General features: G+C 45.7%; 1 protein-coding gene across 1 annotated transcript in view; it reads right to left on the bottom strand.

The window, feature by feature from the left end:
• Positions 1-556: 556 nt before the first annotated feature.
• LOC135369003 (WD repeat-containing protein 47-like) overlaps positions 557-15,922 on the bottom strand; it is a 38,589-nt gene continuing 23,223 nt past the window's right edge. The window contains exons 6-11 of the mRNA XM_064602593.1: positions 8,392-8,624; positions 7,243-7,412; positions 6,250-6,420; positions 5,429-5,569; positions 3,970-4,188; positions 557-3,128 (exon numbers count right to left, since the gene is read on the bottom strand). Coding sequence (XP_064458663.1) covers positions 2,983-3,128; positions 3,970-4,188; positions 5,429-5,569; positions 6,250-6,420; positions 7,243-7,412; positions 8,392-8,624 — 1,080 coding nt within the window. The 3' untranslated portion in view covers positions 557-2,982. The remainder of the gene's footprint in view (positions 3,129-3,969; positions 4,189-5,428; positions 5,570-6,249; positions 6,421-7,242; positions 7,413-8,391; positions 8,625-15,922) is intronic.

The following is a 15,922-nucleotide window of genomic DNA, read 5'->3' as shown; positions in this document are numbered from 1 at the left end:
CCATGTTATACTTACACTGTTGACATTATATTAGAAAGATGCTGTATGAATATTACAGTGAATTCATCAAGCTGCTTGTGCGTCTGTTACTTTTGTGCACGCGCACGCAGTACGATTACTTTACAAACTTTACGAATATTGTAGGGTTGGCTGTCTATCAATTACATCTCCGTGGTAATTTGTTGTGCTTTGAGGCTTCTGCTAGGCAGGTTGAAGCCTGCAAGAGTCAGAATGTTGGTTTTGTTCTTTTTATGAATCGTCATGAACTGTTACTTCATTTATTTACTGTTTCTACACACCACACTGGAAAAATTTTGACGGCTCATCCACTTATCAGTCTATGGGGACATGGCTATTGCTACTTCTTATTTTTATGGATTACGTGCCACTAACTGTAGTGGTTGTACTGCAGCGCAGGTGGGTTTTTCATGCCAGCAAAGCTCTATTTTCGTGCAAAAAATTTGAAGACTAGCAACCAAGTTCAAGACTCCTCATTACGCAGGAGAGGTTCGCACGCGAAAATGATGGCATTTATGTGAAGACACTCTGCAGCTGCTGTCATTCCTTCCACACATCAACGTGCGATTTATTGAAACTGTGCTGTAAATCATGGCAGAAAAACATATGGCATGCACATTTCGTACACGTGAGTTACATTAAGCCACAAGCCATGTTAAAATTTCACTCACGTATGCTGACAACAGTAAATGCTCAGCACATCCTATATGTGTACTTTGAAGACAAGAAAAAAAAAAAAAAGAAAAATTGTAAAATTTGAAAACTGTGCTGCATACTTTGAGGGCGACGCATCAAACGCAGGTTCGGCGCGCGACAATTTTTCTTCGAATCGTGCACGTTTCTCTCTTTTATTACATTAAAAAATGGGATATATTAAGAATCTTCGTAGGCATCTATCTAAAAAAAAAAAAAGAAAAAAAGGACATGTCCAAACGTCTGAGATTGGTCATGGCGCTTTTCACACTTCCAAACGTCATGCTACGGCTACGTCGTATTAAGTGGGCCCTAAAACTGAGTTGATTTGATTGCAATAAAAAAAAAGAAAAGGAGAAATTGAATTCATCACCTGACAGAGGGCCTAAAGGGCTATGCTCCAAACTATCATGCTATGTAGGCCCTTATACAGGTGGTCACATGTACAGTTGACATGCAGTAAAAATATTTGTTCTCCCGGGTTGCACACTTCTTACAGATATGTTTCTGGTGAACACCGGACTATCCGACCTGTATCAAGTCGGGGGCCCTAGTAAATGCATAAAAGCCAACTGTACTATGCTCTCTATTGCTCGGCAGCAACTTAATATCACGCTGCCACAGCCCTGATACACACGGAAGAATATTTAGAAATCGCTTTTACACGATGCATCTCCGCAGGATCGTCTTTCTTTGGGGTAAGACGCGAGGTTTTCTTTTCGACACAGTAACTCAAATTAATGAACTAAAAAAAAAAGAAAAACTTTTTTCCGCGGTTTCCTTTTAAGTATGCAGGGCATCACTCGGAGCGCATATATCTTCCCAAAACGTAGCTGTTACAGTATCCGCATATCTGCAACGTCCCCGTGGGATATTCCAGCGGAAGAAAAAGCAAAAAACGTTCAGAGCAGACGACAGCGTCGGCCCTGTCGTCTGCTACGAAATGTTTCGTGGCTGAGCCGCAGGATATTCCCCGTAGAAAAGGCGCGATGTAGGGTGCTTGTGCTCACGTGGCAGCAGAAAGCCATGACGTTTTGCTTATCTTATCTTTGCTTATCTTCCACCGAAGTATTCCGAGGAATTCTGCTCGCGTGTGTACACTGTATTTGTAACCGATCATCTCACATCTCTTCCTCATGTGCTACTGAACTGGTAAACTCATGAGTTCTCACAAAATTACTGACAGAAATGAGTCCCGATTTTAACTTAATGCATGATGCAGCAGCAGAATTTGAAAGAAGGAAAAGAAAGAGATGCGCGTAATCCCCAAGGAAAAAAAAAAAGAACAAGATCCCACTTTCTTGCTTGTGGAAACTACAAAAAAGAGAAGCTCTTGAGGCCCTTGGATTAGTCCTCACAACTTTGATTGCTACAAAGAACAGCATTCCGCCAATACACACCAAGATACAATACCAATACAAAAGATTCGTTAACCTGTAAGTATAGCGCGGCAGGTTCAGCCATTGTTCAATATTTGTTTGCCTAGTTCTACTTTTGATTTGAGGGACACCAAAACGTCAACAGTGAATGAAACGTTATTAAGTAGTAGTAGTCTTCCCTACGTGACATTGTAACGGAGCACGTTGTTAAAATTCGCGGAGCCCCACATCCGGGCTACAGTGTACTAGGAAAGTATAAAATGTCTGAAGCGTCTTTTCAGCGATCACAAAGCTGACAAAACACAACGGCCTCCACATATTTACAGCTGCTTCTCTTTTCTCCACTAGGACATTTTTCAACATATATTTGGTTTGCTATCTTTTACAATATGTCTGCTTACGTGGAGTCCCATAACGTGTGTGATTGCACGATGCGTATCCCAGTTTTCCAATAAAACACTCAAAGCTGAGACACAGAATTTGTGAGGTACAGTATAGTAATCAGCAAATCTGTTTCTTATACCTAATTTTTAAAACTTGATATTACCTACCTAGTTCTGGCACAGTGTCATTTCCCCCCAAAAACGTAGGGCCCGGGTACAAGAACACAACACACCCTGATCACTAAATGGGCACAACCTCTGATAACAAAACGGCAAAAAAAAAAAAAATGTGGCAGCACTTTGTTATGACTAAACTGTGCTTCCCAGTAAAGCTCCTAACACTGGTATCATGTCAGTGATGCAATTTGCAATGCCACAGTAACATACACTCTTTCGTGACATGCAAGGTAAAAGTCTTTTAAAAACATATTTGTAAATTATAAAATGCACTCCTTGAAAGACAGCCTTTCTTTTGTTCGCGTCGGTAGTCACTCGTAAATGCCTCCTCCCTAATTGACGGGCAGTGCCCAAAGAACGGCGGTCTTGTCCGCGCTGGTTGTGATGAAGGAGAAGTCGTTGGGATGCCAGCGTGCTTGGATCACCTTATCCGCGTGTTCGGCCACCACTATGCTGGGTAGGGGTTGCGTCAGATCACCTGCAGGATTAGATTGAGATGACGATTTGGCATTTTATGGCACAAAACTAGTCGTCCTGTGGAATGGATTGCATGGAGCAGTGCTTCCCAAACTTCTAAGAAGAAGAAAAGCCGAATAAACGTAACTTTCAAACGCTTCGTTTTAGCACTTTTACTATCCTAGCATAGTTATACCGTGTTACAAGCAGATGATTCTCCATGGGCACTAACAGCATGTTATTCTAGGTTATCCCGGCTGCGTATGAGATTACAAATTCGTGGAATTTCTGGTTGGGAAAGACGGCAGTGATAACCAGAGCCTTGAGAAAAACGACATTAGGAAACTGACGCGTGGAAAATATTGCAATACTTGAGTAAATTAGTTACATTTTACAGTTACTGTAACCGAAAGTGGTAACTAGTTAGTTACTTTTATGGAGGAATGACTAGTTCCAGTTACGATTGCTTGTAACTCAGGTACTACCCAAGCCTGTTAGTTACATTTTAGTTACTGTAAACGCATCTTTATTCGTGACGTATTAATTTTCGCGAATCATGCATTCAGCCATTTGCGAAATTATTCGCAACGTATTTAATTTCGCGATTCCAGGGCTGTTTCCTTTCGCGGGATAAACGTCAAGCTGGAGATTTTTTAGCAGTCGCAAAATTCGCGAAAACTAATGAATCTCGAATAAAAGCACGTTTACGGTACTTTAACCAAAAGTGGTAACTAGTTAGTTACTTTTGTAGAAAAACGACTACCTACAGTTACAAGTTACTCGTAACTCAGTTACCACCCGAGCCCGTATGTCACGGCGGGAGACCGAGCCTTCAGTGACAACGACCGACGAGAAACACTTACCTTGCAAATCCGTGAGAATGCACTTTCTGTCGTACGACGCAGTGAGCAGATAGTACGCTCGTGGTGAAAAGCGCACCGAGCGGACGTCTGACGCGTGGGGTCGGAAGCACTGAATGGTGCGTCCTCCGCGGATGTCGTACAGCATGCACATGGCGTCTTCGTGTCCCGACACCAACATGCGGCCGGAAGGGTCGACGGACACTCCTGCTACGGGGCTTCCTGCGAAGCAAGCACCACAGTGACATTATATATTAGAAATGCTGCCGTTAAGTTGTTGTCATCGTCGAAAGGTCCTGTCTGCACTATTGCTGTCAGTAGGGTTGCCACCTTTCGGAGTGCAAAATATACCGGCTGAGGGAGACGAGGTGGAATAGAGGGAAAGAAGGAAATGTTCGCGGGAAAGGGAAAGTGGGTCAGGGGTGGAGAGTATACAGAGAGAGAGAAAGAAAGAACGAGGTGTACTTGCTCGAGACAACAATGATGATAGTAATGAGTAACTAAGAAAACGACTGGTGACTACGGAGTTGGGTCTGTGCTCCAGATTTATTCGAGCTGTAGTGGAATGTTGAAAGGAAAACCCCGTAAAAGACCCTATGAAAGGTGTCGAGCCACAAATACTGGCAAAAGGCTGCCGGTAACACTTTCCTACCGGCAACCGGGAGAGCGAGCAAATAACCTGCCTGGTGGCAACCGTAGCTGTCAGTGATAGTAAAAGTAACTGGAGTAGATTTTATTGATACTAACACCAACAATACCAGACAGTGGCATAGGGAGTGGGGGGGGCAGGGGGTTCGTGGGGTGCAAATTCCCCCCACCTTCGAAATCGTACTTTTGGTAGTGCATTTGGGAGAAGGATGCAAGGGTGAAATCCTCCTCGCCCATGTAAAGTACACATAGAATACCCCCCATAATTTTCTTGATATGGCACTGGTACCAGTCCAAACAATAGCTCCTTTCTTCTTTTGTTATTACAGAGTACTATCAATGGTTTTTGATGTCTCGATTGCTGTGGTACTACCAGGAGTTCACAATATAAGAACTAAAAGACGGTGACAAAGTCCTACTAACTATGATTACAGTAGAGGAACTACTGTACAGGTACAGTGAATGGGTAGGAACACTTTACTACAATTAAAAAGTGAACAAGAGGATGCACTTCATCGGGTTACAGAAATAAACATGCTAGTTGCACGTATATTTCTGTATTTTCTTTGAATTTTATGTGTATGTTTTGCTTTAAGCTGTACATCTCTCTTTCGCCCTCTCTTGGTGTATATATGCGACAACCTGATGCAGTGCAGCCTCTGCACAAAAGTCTCGTTCACTTCTTCATTGTAATAAAGTGTTCCTACCCATTTACCTTTTCTCCAGTGTACTACCAGTAGTCTTCGAAAGGGGCAAAGGACTATCGATTTCCCAGTAGTACTATTGCAATACTATACAACAGACGGGGCCTCACCTGGTCCACTTCCTGAAGCTGGTGGGGCAGTTACGAGGTTGACACAACCCCGTGTCCGGAGGTCCCAGAAACGGATGGTTCGATCCTGAGCACCACTCACAAACATAGCTCCACCCCACGTGTACAAGCTCAGGATGTGACCTTGAGAGAAATAGTAACAAATTAAAACTTATCTGGAGGTGCGCATTAATGATGAAATCTGAAGAAAGTACAAATAGAGAAAGCACCATCCGAAAAACTGTCAATGTTGTTGAACCTGTCTGACCTGACATCATAGCACTGTTGGAGTCAAGCAACATGGGCGATGACTTAATCTGCTTCCTGCATCAGTAGGAGTGAGAGAAACTCCTACTTGGAAACCAAGGTATCAAAAAAAAAAAAGGTAAATCTCTCATGGTACCAGTTAATGTACCGCAAATGGCACCAAGCTTCCGTTCTCACTTTTCACAGCTGAAGGTGTCCAGGGTGTTAACACTCCTTAGTTGAAGTTACGGAAGTAATACATGTGGTGATAGCTAGACTAATGCTCCTGGCACACAGAGAGGGAGAACCAGGCTTGGCTTGGCTTGGCTTGGCTTGGCTTGGCTACCAGAAGTGCCAAACGTTGCTGCTACTTTACCAAAGGCGACTACCTTTAGTGGCGGTGACGCAGCATAGCGGCAGCTTCTGAACTTGGATATTGGGAGAGGGCACCTTTGCTTTCCATCATTCTCTCCCTGCCTTTGATCTATGTTGTCGTGATTTGTACGCAGCGAGTAGTATATAGCTCGCTAAACTTATCATTATCAAATACGCAATTCATTCAGCACACATAAACCAACCTGAGTGCCCAGACAACGCCTGGAAGGCCGTTGCCGTCTCGCAGTCTGTCACGTAAATCTTGCAGTCGCCTGCCCCACCGCTGATGAGTAGACTGGAGCGGTTGCTCAGATCTTCAATGAAGCAGACGTCCCTGATTGTGCCATCGTGCATTGTCAGCTCTGCTTCGTTACCTGCACAGGGTGCCGTCATATCAGGCAGAGCTCCGTATATTGCTGCAACCAGCGTGTTGCAACGGAACTGACCCACTACTTGTTTTTTTTTTTTTTTTGCTGTCTTGGAACTGAACCTGAACTGGAGCTGATGAAAAGTGCTGTTCCGAACCAGTTCGGCAAAAGGTTCAGCGTTACTTAGTTACTTTATTAGGTATTTTCTAAAAGGTGCTTGGGCAAGGATGATGTGAAAGGTGGAAGGACACTCTAGTTGAGGGCTAAAACTGCCTCATATGCTGCAAATGTTATTTAAAATTAGAAAATTAACATTTAAAATTAAAATTAAAAATGTGGTACACGATGCTCGTGATCCTTTTGGTCTGCGCTTTAGTGTCTTTGTGCGAGGGCCAGGCCCTCCAACTGCGAGTTGTTTTGTAGTAAAAAACTTGTTTCATTTTTTTTATGGCCATGATTCTCCTATTGTAAGCCTGTGGCAATCTGGGAACCACAAAATGTAGATATCGTACTAATAAAAGATGCACTCATTAAATTTACCAACGTTTTCTTATTTCCTCTACTTGCGTTCAACAACGTGCATGCATGCTCACGTTGTCATCAAGCCACCGAGCCTATCTTAAATCAATGCTTGATGTCAAAATGCCGTTGGCATAATGTGTTTGTGGGAAAGCGTGCATCCTGTTCCGTACAGTCCAGCGTATGTATTACCAGAGAATGTTGACACAACGTTGTTTCTGCGCTCCTGAACTGAACCAGAAACGAACCCGTAAATTTGTTGGTTCGACACCCTTGCTACAACATACTTTCACTGCGCCTTTTCCCCACCTTCGAGTGAGCAGGTCTCTGACTTAAATCGCATGAGCTTCACAGTCTTGTCGTTTGATCCTGTGGCTAGAAGGTCCCCAGTCTGGTTGAATGCCAAACAGTAGATGGACCCTTTATGGTGCTTCAGCCGCTTGAACAACACGGTGGGTTGATGAGCTATGTCACCTTCCCTGCGAGGCAAAGCAAGAAAATGTCAAGCTGCCTCCCTAAGGTCAACGGAACAATACTTTTGTCTTTCACTATCGAAAAGCCCACAAAACGGGACAGGGAAATTAACGCTGTGTCTAGTCGTTAAATTAAATTGCTTTTGCCCTGTCCCCCCCATTTGTATGCTTCCAAAGTTCAAGAATGAGGTCCGACTTACTGACTAAAACGGACTGACTGAAAAAAATCGTGGGTACGAATCATAATTAAACATCTAAACAACGTCGGTCACTTGGACAGGAAACCGTAACCAAACTAAACGCAGTTCTGGCTCTAACTTACCTCTCTTGTATTCTCGAGAGTTCTCAAATGCCCAAAAAAAGAAACAAAATTGGCTTAACCACGTTTGGAGGCATTTCAAGTCTCAAGACACATAGTCTGCGGCAAGACGAGAGATAACATTGTGACTCACTTTAGTCTAGAAGGCATTTGATTTACTCAAAATTTTCAGGTCTTAAAAGAACCGTCGCACTCTGAAGCCAATTATGTTCGGCATCGGCTTGGCTAAGTTTTTCATCAAAAAAGTGCTTAGATATTAAATACACAAATTTTAGAGATCAGAGCTGCCTCTGCAGCTGTAGAGGCTCCAGTAGCAACGACATCAGCGTGACATCACTCCATCACAGGAGGAGTGAGAGGGTACTGTTCAGAGGAGGAAAGGCGCTGTCCTAACACCCGCACTGCCGCTGCATTCCATTCCTCAGGGCCCTGCTCGGATTGGCGCGGTAGGGAATGACGTTTTCACCTCTTTCCAAAAGGGGCATTTCCGGCATACTCTCCACATCCTGCGCCTGCTCCTGTTACGTATTACGTCGAATAGCAGTCAAACTACGCCACTATTTCGCGTGGGATTTTCGATACCGTGGTCAATGACCAATAAAATGGCACCACTGCTCTGAAATCGACTGGCAAGGGTGCGACTGTTCCTTCAAATAAGTCGCCTACCTGAGATCAGTGACTGTTGGGTAGCCACAGATGCGAAGCGTCTTTGAGTTGGAACCCACGGCGTAGAACTGTCCGCTAGGATGGAAGTCTGCCGCTCGCACAACTTGGGCATCTTCCAAGTTGGTCACCTGCATGAAGCGGGGCTTTCTGGATCCATCTTCTTCGTCCACGTGAGCTCCACCGTGATGGGAGCTCCCCTGGTGGTTGGCAGTTGCACTGTGGTTGGGAGAATACTGCGAAGAGAAAAATGGATAAATTCGAAACTTGTAAAAAGGGGAAAAACTTTATCCTTTTTGTGTCACAATGACACAAGGAACTGCATGAACCATGTGCTAAATTCATGCGTGTTAGCGGCATAACCAGAAAAATATTTCGAGAGGAGTTCTATGGGGACTGTACTTCGGGGACAGGGGCATCGGAAGGTGGGGCTAGAATGTTGGGAATAAAATAGGAATGATCAAGATATAAAGAATAACACCTCAAGATAATAAAGAACGTGAGATGGAACCGTCATGGGATTACATGGACGAGTCATTTCTAATAAGCGCGTACGACTCCCATTATTGTACTTGCCACACTTGTGAACAGAGAACCATGCACAATATTGCTCTCGTCTAGGTTAGGTTAGATTGGGTCCGACGCCCCTAATGGGGGAGGAGGATTCCCTGTAGAGGAACAAGACCTCCTCTACATTATTTCCCTCTCCCAAATGCAGTAGCAAAGGTACGATTTCGAGGGGTCCCACGCACATGTGCCTTGCTTCTTGGGCCCACATCGGCATGCTCATCGCTTCTCTCCGCTACTTGCGCTCACCGTTTGTCATTCATTTTTCACCAAAATCTTCCGAGCATAATGACACTTAAATGAACGATTGACGCCTTTGTCTAGAAGCCGCTCTTCAAGGAAACAAACAAACAATCAAAAAATCCGATGCACATCGCACACTGCCTCCTCGGGACACTTTTTAGGACAGGTCCGCTACCGCCTGCGGTATCTCCGTTTACCACCCGACTGAACGAAAATGCGCGTCATGCCGCTAAAAATCGTGCATTGCGCGGTCGAGGAAGAGCGGAACGCGGAGGCGGCAATAATTTTCCGCTCCGCATACGCGGTAACCGCGCGTTTTTGCCGCATGTGGATACGCGGCCTAAATCGGATGCGGCGCGCATGGCAACGAAGTACGGCGAACCAACCACGATCTCCACTCTCCAGTGCGCCTTCGCTCATTTGTCGGCTGCGTACCCGGAGGTAACCCGTACCGCATTCAGTTCGGTCGAGGCCAACTCTCGCGATACGTATGCTTTTCGGTTCTCCGTACTTTGTTGCCATGACAACCGTGCCGCACCCTATCCGTAACGCGTCAAAATGCAACAGTGTGAACCAGGCATTAGTAGACCGTTGATCACGTGGTTTCCGAAGCACCGTATCTACCGCACCCAGTCAATTGGCAAAATTCAGAGTCATGCACGCTGCCATTGGTTCCGGTACGTACGATAACGTACGCTATCGCCTTTGCGTACGTAAGGGATAGCGTTGATGGTTCTGCGCACGCCCATAACAGAAAGGGAGCTTCGCGCAGTGCGCAGAACAAGCAACGCTGTCCCTTACGTACGCTATCCCTTACGCTTTCGCGTACGTAAGGGATAGCGTGGTGGTTCTCCGCAACGCTCTCTATGTTCTGCGCGTGCGCAGAACCACCAACACTATCCCTTCCGTACGCAAAGGCGGCAGCGTACGATAGAAAACTCACTAATGTGCAATGCGCGCATTATATGCCCGAAAATACGGTATAGGTTCAATTTTTTTTCCTCTCGCGCGAAAAACCACTAAGCCACGTGACGAGATTTTGACCAATGTGAGAGAGTCATTCGCCTGCTCCTTCGACCTGAAGATATGGCGGATGAAATTGCGTACGAGCGAAGAAAAGCACCAGGTAGTCCGCTCGCGGTGACGGCAGGATGCGCAACGGAGGTTTTTCACGGTTGATCGGTTCGCGCGCATTCCTTGACTGAGGTCGCATCGCTCGCCGGCACATGTCAGCCTTGGATCGCTGGCTGTTCCCATTGTGACGGACCCTTGAATACGCAAGTTAAAGCTTCGTATTCGCCGACGACTGGCATAATATTCCAGTGGCATATAACGCAAGATCCGCTCTGAAGTTGTGCTGACGGGAGTTTTCGGGACGGTGTCCGTGTGTTCACGCGAGCGATATCCTCACGGAAGATTCTAGAGGAAGAAAAAGCGAAAACACTGCTCACAGGGCCGAAGTGTTGACGTAGAGCATTCACACGGTGCGGAATATCGAGAGTGGCGTACTGCGCATTTAGCAGACGACACTTAGCAGACGACACCGTCAGCGTGTTTTCCTGTCGTCTGCTATACGGAATGTGTAGCAGGATATTCTCCACGGTTACAGCAGAAAGCTATGACGCTTTTCGCATCTTCCGCTTCTGGGGGAATGTCGCTCGTGTGAATACACGGTGTCAGGAATATTCCCAGTATTTAGGGGGTGCTGGGGAAAATCCCTGCGCGGTGTACCTAAGCAACTGCACCACGTCTCCAAGTTGCCAGCGTCCTCGGCTTGGTTCCAACCACGGTGCATAGGTTCCAATCAACAATATTGCTCCACAAACTGACCCACAGAGACCATTTTTAAACGGACATGTTGATCTTTGTTGTTGTTTTTTTTAAAGAAAATATCATAATTTGCGGAATTTTAGCCACACATTACGACTTACTCAATCTAGGCTACTGATGTTTTAAGAGAAATGCCCTTTTTAAAGCGATTTCCATTATTTTTACGTAGGGGCCACACAAAATTTTGCTGTATGATCAATAAATCAATATTGGACAACCTGCGCTATCACCATTATCCGACTGATCATCCAGAGTATTTCCATGGACGTTGAAAGTTTTGATAAATTTGTGATACCCACTAACCTATCGAGTGCGCGCGCAAAAACATAAACATTTCAGGAACGTGCAATACATGTTCTGCTCCAGTCCTTCTAAAATTCCCTGACATTCAACCCCTTCCTTTAGATCTCCCACAACTTTACGATATTTTTGTATTTATACACATTTTGTATTTGTATACATCGCTCCCTCTATGCCATAATCAGCAAAGCACGCGAATTCGTCCCACGCAATTCTATAACAGCATCCCGGTTGCAATTTAAGGTCGGCTGTCTATTGTTTCGCAAAACCGCTGTTAGAGTCCCAAACGGACAATACTAATTAACCTTTTTCTCTTCAAACTTACGAATAGGCTCCCGCGTACTTTACTCGTTAAATATTATTTATGGCATACCTGTACAATATTGGAAATCCTAGATTTACTTGGCCGACGAATCGCAGTCAACGAAACTTAGAATGTAATATGATATTGTCTCCTGTGATCGGAAGAAATAATATGCACACTGCGGTTCCATCAAGTGCCAAGTTGGAACGCCATTATCGCAGTGTCAACGTCTTACACAGAACATGATACCGATGATATCCACAAGGAAGCTCATTGTTTCATTGGTGCCCTGCCATGATGTCTGCTATGCCCTCAATGGAGGAAACGTCGCATCTCTAGATCAAACATAATGAACAGAACACAAACTGAACGCATCATCAGCACGATTCTGGCCAGGACAGCTGATCAAGGGCGGTACTAAACGGAGATAATACTTCCCTACGTAATTACACACAAGCACATAAAATACTCATTATCTTTACCACGCCATAACAAACCAACATCATCTGTCCGTTCCCTGCGAAATTGCAAAATTCCCATATCGGACCCCCCTCCTGGGAACAAGGCTAACCGGAAGTCGCGCGTCGCTAGTAATAAATTGCGCTGTAATGTGCAAATTCTGTAGTGAGGTTAGGTTAGGTTAGGTCAGTACATTTTACACGCGCGGGGGGGGGTCCGGGGGGGGTTCCCCCCCCCCCCCGCAGTTGTTCGAGACTGTGCTCACTTCCGTCTAAGCCTCGTTCCCAGGGTTAGATCGGAGGGGGTCCAATGTGGGATTTCTGGCTCACTCCGTTCCCTGCTCCTAAATAGGTTGTCGTACCGTTCCGGAAGTAGCAGCTTTCGCTGGGTACCCATTGGCCACGGGCCCCACGTCAAACAGTTCGTGTCCAACATCCTTCCGGGGACACAGGCGAAAAGGACACTGCGCGTAACTCGGGTACGCGAATCGACTCATCAGCACTCATAAACACATAACAATCTTTCCGTTTTGTTTTCACGGCACACAACTTTCTTTTCCACCACGCCGATGCGACGTATCCTACATGCACGAACTGATAGCAGACGATGCACAGTTGCTCGCAGACGAACAGTGGCGTTTCGCGGCGCCTCCGCCAGGCTGCGGGTTACTAGCAGAATGATACAGGAAACAGACGATGCACACTCGTTCGCAGACGACAAGCGGCGTTTCGCGGCAGCTCAAGTCAACCGTTCAAAATAACAAGGCCGTCACTGTTGTCTGCCACCACGGTTGATTTTATAAGCCTGTATCCCGCTTGCATACGACAATTCAGGCTACGTTTTGAGCTTGCGTGCTTCGGAGATGATCCGAGAGGCGTTTGTAGGCAGGTGTGGATATCGGCGTAACGGAACAGCGTCGTGACTAGTTCCTGGGCGGCCGCCTCCTGACCAAGGCCGATATGAGTGGTGGTTCTTTTTCTTTTTTTAAACCGTCGGTTATTGCTGAGGATGGAGAGAGATACGCAGATTTCTCTCCTCGGAGATTAGATCGTTCTCTCGAGGCGGGCGCTATAGTGCAGGGTCAACACTGCACGGAAAAAGTTCTCTCACCGCAGAGACGGGGACATTCGTATGCGACATCAGGTTTTTGGCACGCAGACAATGCTCAGCCGCTACGCCTCCTTGGCTGTCTGTCACACGAATACGTATGTCCTGTGCCGTGAACAATAGACGACAAACAGGAACCGAACTACCATGTACGACATCGTTATGCGTGCATTACACGTCGTTGTGGTAGCAGTATAGCGTAGCCAGAAAGCTACTTGAGGAGGAGTTCTTTGGGAACTCTTTGAGAACGACCGCTCTTTTACCGTTCCCCAGTGCTCTACTAAAGGTGCGAGTTCGCAGGTAGGGGAGGGGGTTTAGACCCCCGAAACCGTCTGTGAGCGTGCCACTGTCTGGTTGCATTTGAAACCAATAACAGGGAGCTTTAGAATTAGGTGCGCCATGTTAGTGTACTCAATAAAGAGTTTTAGTACATCGTACGCTATCGCCTTGGCGTACGTAAGGGATAGCGTTGCTGGTTCTGCGCTCTGCGCATGCTCTCTTTCTGTTATGGACGCGCGCAGAACCACCAACGCTATCCCTTACGTGCGCAATGGCGAATGCGTATACGATGTACTAAGACTCTCTAATAAATGAGGCGTATAGCGGACGCAAACGAAGGTAGCGCGAGGAAGGTTTATAATAGGGTTTCCTTAACCAAAAACGCAAACACTCTGCGCTTGCAGCACCATCGAGTAGCCACAAAAATTCAGCTTAATTTAAATTTTCGAAACGATAAAAAGAGTTTGCACTGAACTATTTTTATCGCTTTTATAATGCAATACTAGCAAGTGCGAATGTGGAGACTTAGGAATTAAAGTTTCAATTAATTGCGAAAATACCAGTATTGGTTCCAAATATCGTCGTTGGATTTGTGGTACACTAAACGATGTGTGGATGACAGTCAAAATATAGGCTAACCGGTAAAACATGAAGAATGAAGGACCGAAACAGAGGAACACACAGTGTGTTCCTCTGTTTCGGGGTTTCATTTTTAATCAAATGGTGTGTGTGTGTATGTATGCATGTGTGTATGCAGTGTGTGTATGCACGTGTATGTATGCATGTGCATGTATGTATGTTTATTTGTGTATACAGGGTGTTCAAAATTAAGCTTTCACGAGCGCTACGCAAACACAGCGATGACAGGAAACCGGATGATAACTTTACGCTACTTGAGTAAGAAACAGGTGCTACATAATTAGCAGCACCTGTTTCTTACACAAGTAGCGTAAAGTTATCATCCGGTTTCCTGTCATCGCTGTGTTTGCGTAGCGCTCGTGAAAGCTTAATTTTGAACACACTGTGTATGTATGTGTGTGTGTGTGTATGTATGTATATATGCGTGTGTGTTTACTTCTTTCCGGTGTCTCTCTCGTAACATCTCGCGCCCCGCGAGTGCGATGCAAGTACACTTTAGAGGCGACCTTGGGTACCCACGCTACTAGGCAACTTTAGGATTGGGTACCCAAGCGCTTGGGCACCCAACGCAAAACGCGGACTGGGTTCTGGGTACGAGCGTTTTCAAGAGCCACCGGAGAAAAAAAGCAATGCTCATAATTCTCGAAACGTATATAGTAGTAGCGTCCAGAAAGCGTGTCCCGAGCGGCTCACGTTCTTACTCAGCCTAATTGCGCTCTCCACCCGGCGAAGCCTATCCACCTATGCAAAACGGTTATGCAACGCGTAAAGAGATACGCGAGACGTGACCTTGAGACGTTCACGGCCCATTATGGCGTGCACTCGTCATGCAAATGGGGGGAAAACTCACGTGCGATTTTTCCAAAATTACCACGTCGGCAAATCGGAGAGGATGAAGCGTGTCCCGTGCTCGGGTCAACGTCATGCATTCCGTTCGTTACCCTTTCGAGACTCAAAGGCAAGGGTACGCGCAGCATTACAACATGTAAAGGTGGAAGAAGTGTCGACAAAAGTGTTCCGCAAATAAGGCACGTGACAGGGCACGCCTTTGGCGACTGGAACGCTGGACACGTCATGCTGCTTGGAAAGCGGTTATTTTGTGTAGTGATGAGGACATATGTATACAGGGTGTCCCAGAAATCGTGTCATTGAATTATAATAAAAAAACTACACCACCTAGAGTCATGCGGTCAGTGGCATTTGTTCTTACTGGGTTTTTGCCACGTCCTCATGTGAATGTCGTGTAACGTAAGTTTAATTATGTAAATTTTTGCGAGCTTAAGTCGTACATTTGCCTAGTAAAGGTCACTTTTTTACCCCACCAATGTGAAGAGCGTGTCTAATTTAGTCAAATTAATGATAATTGACAGGGATATTCAGGAGCTATCCCACCGGAAAAAATAGCCGAACATCATGCTCTACGGAGGTCGTACAGAATAGCGCACGATGAATTTTTCAGCGCAATCTTTGTCAGTCCGACGAAAGGAGGTTTGAAACTCAGCCCTCCCCGACATCGCAGAAAGAGATAAAACAGTCACGGCTTATCACGTCCGACTTTCGCTGGGATAATGCTTTCCCTCTCCCAATTTTAGGAACTGTTACTTTTTCTTCTATCACTCTGTGGACTGGCTTCAGAACCTCCTTTCGTCGCACTGAGAGCGATTGCGCTCAAAACGTCATCGCGCGCTATGGTCCGGTGCTCCGAAAAGCATGCTATTCGGCTATTTTTTCCGATGGGATAGCTCGTGAATATCACTGTGAATTATCATGAATTTGGGTGAATTCGGCACGCTCTTCATATTGGTG

Source organism: Ornithodoros turicata, chromosome 9, assembly GCF_037126465.1.
Source record: "Ornithodoros turicata isolate Travis chromosome 9, ASM3712646v1, whole genome shotgun sequence".
Taxonomy (NCBI): domain Eukaryota; kingdom Metazoa; phylum Arthropoda; class Arachnida; order Ixodida; family Argasidae; genus Ornithodoros; species Ornithodoros turicata.
Note: the sequence above shows the minus strand (reverse complement) of the source record. Positions and strands in the feature narration are given on the sequence as shown.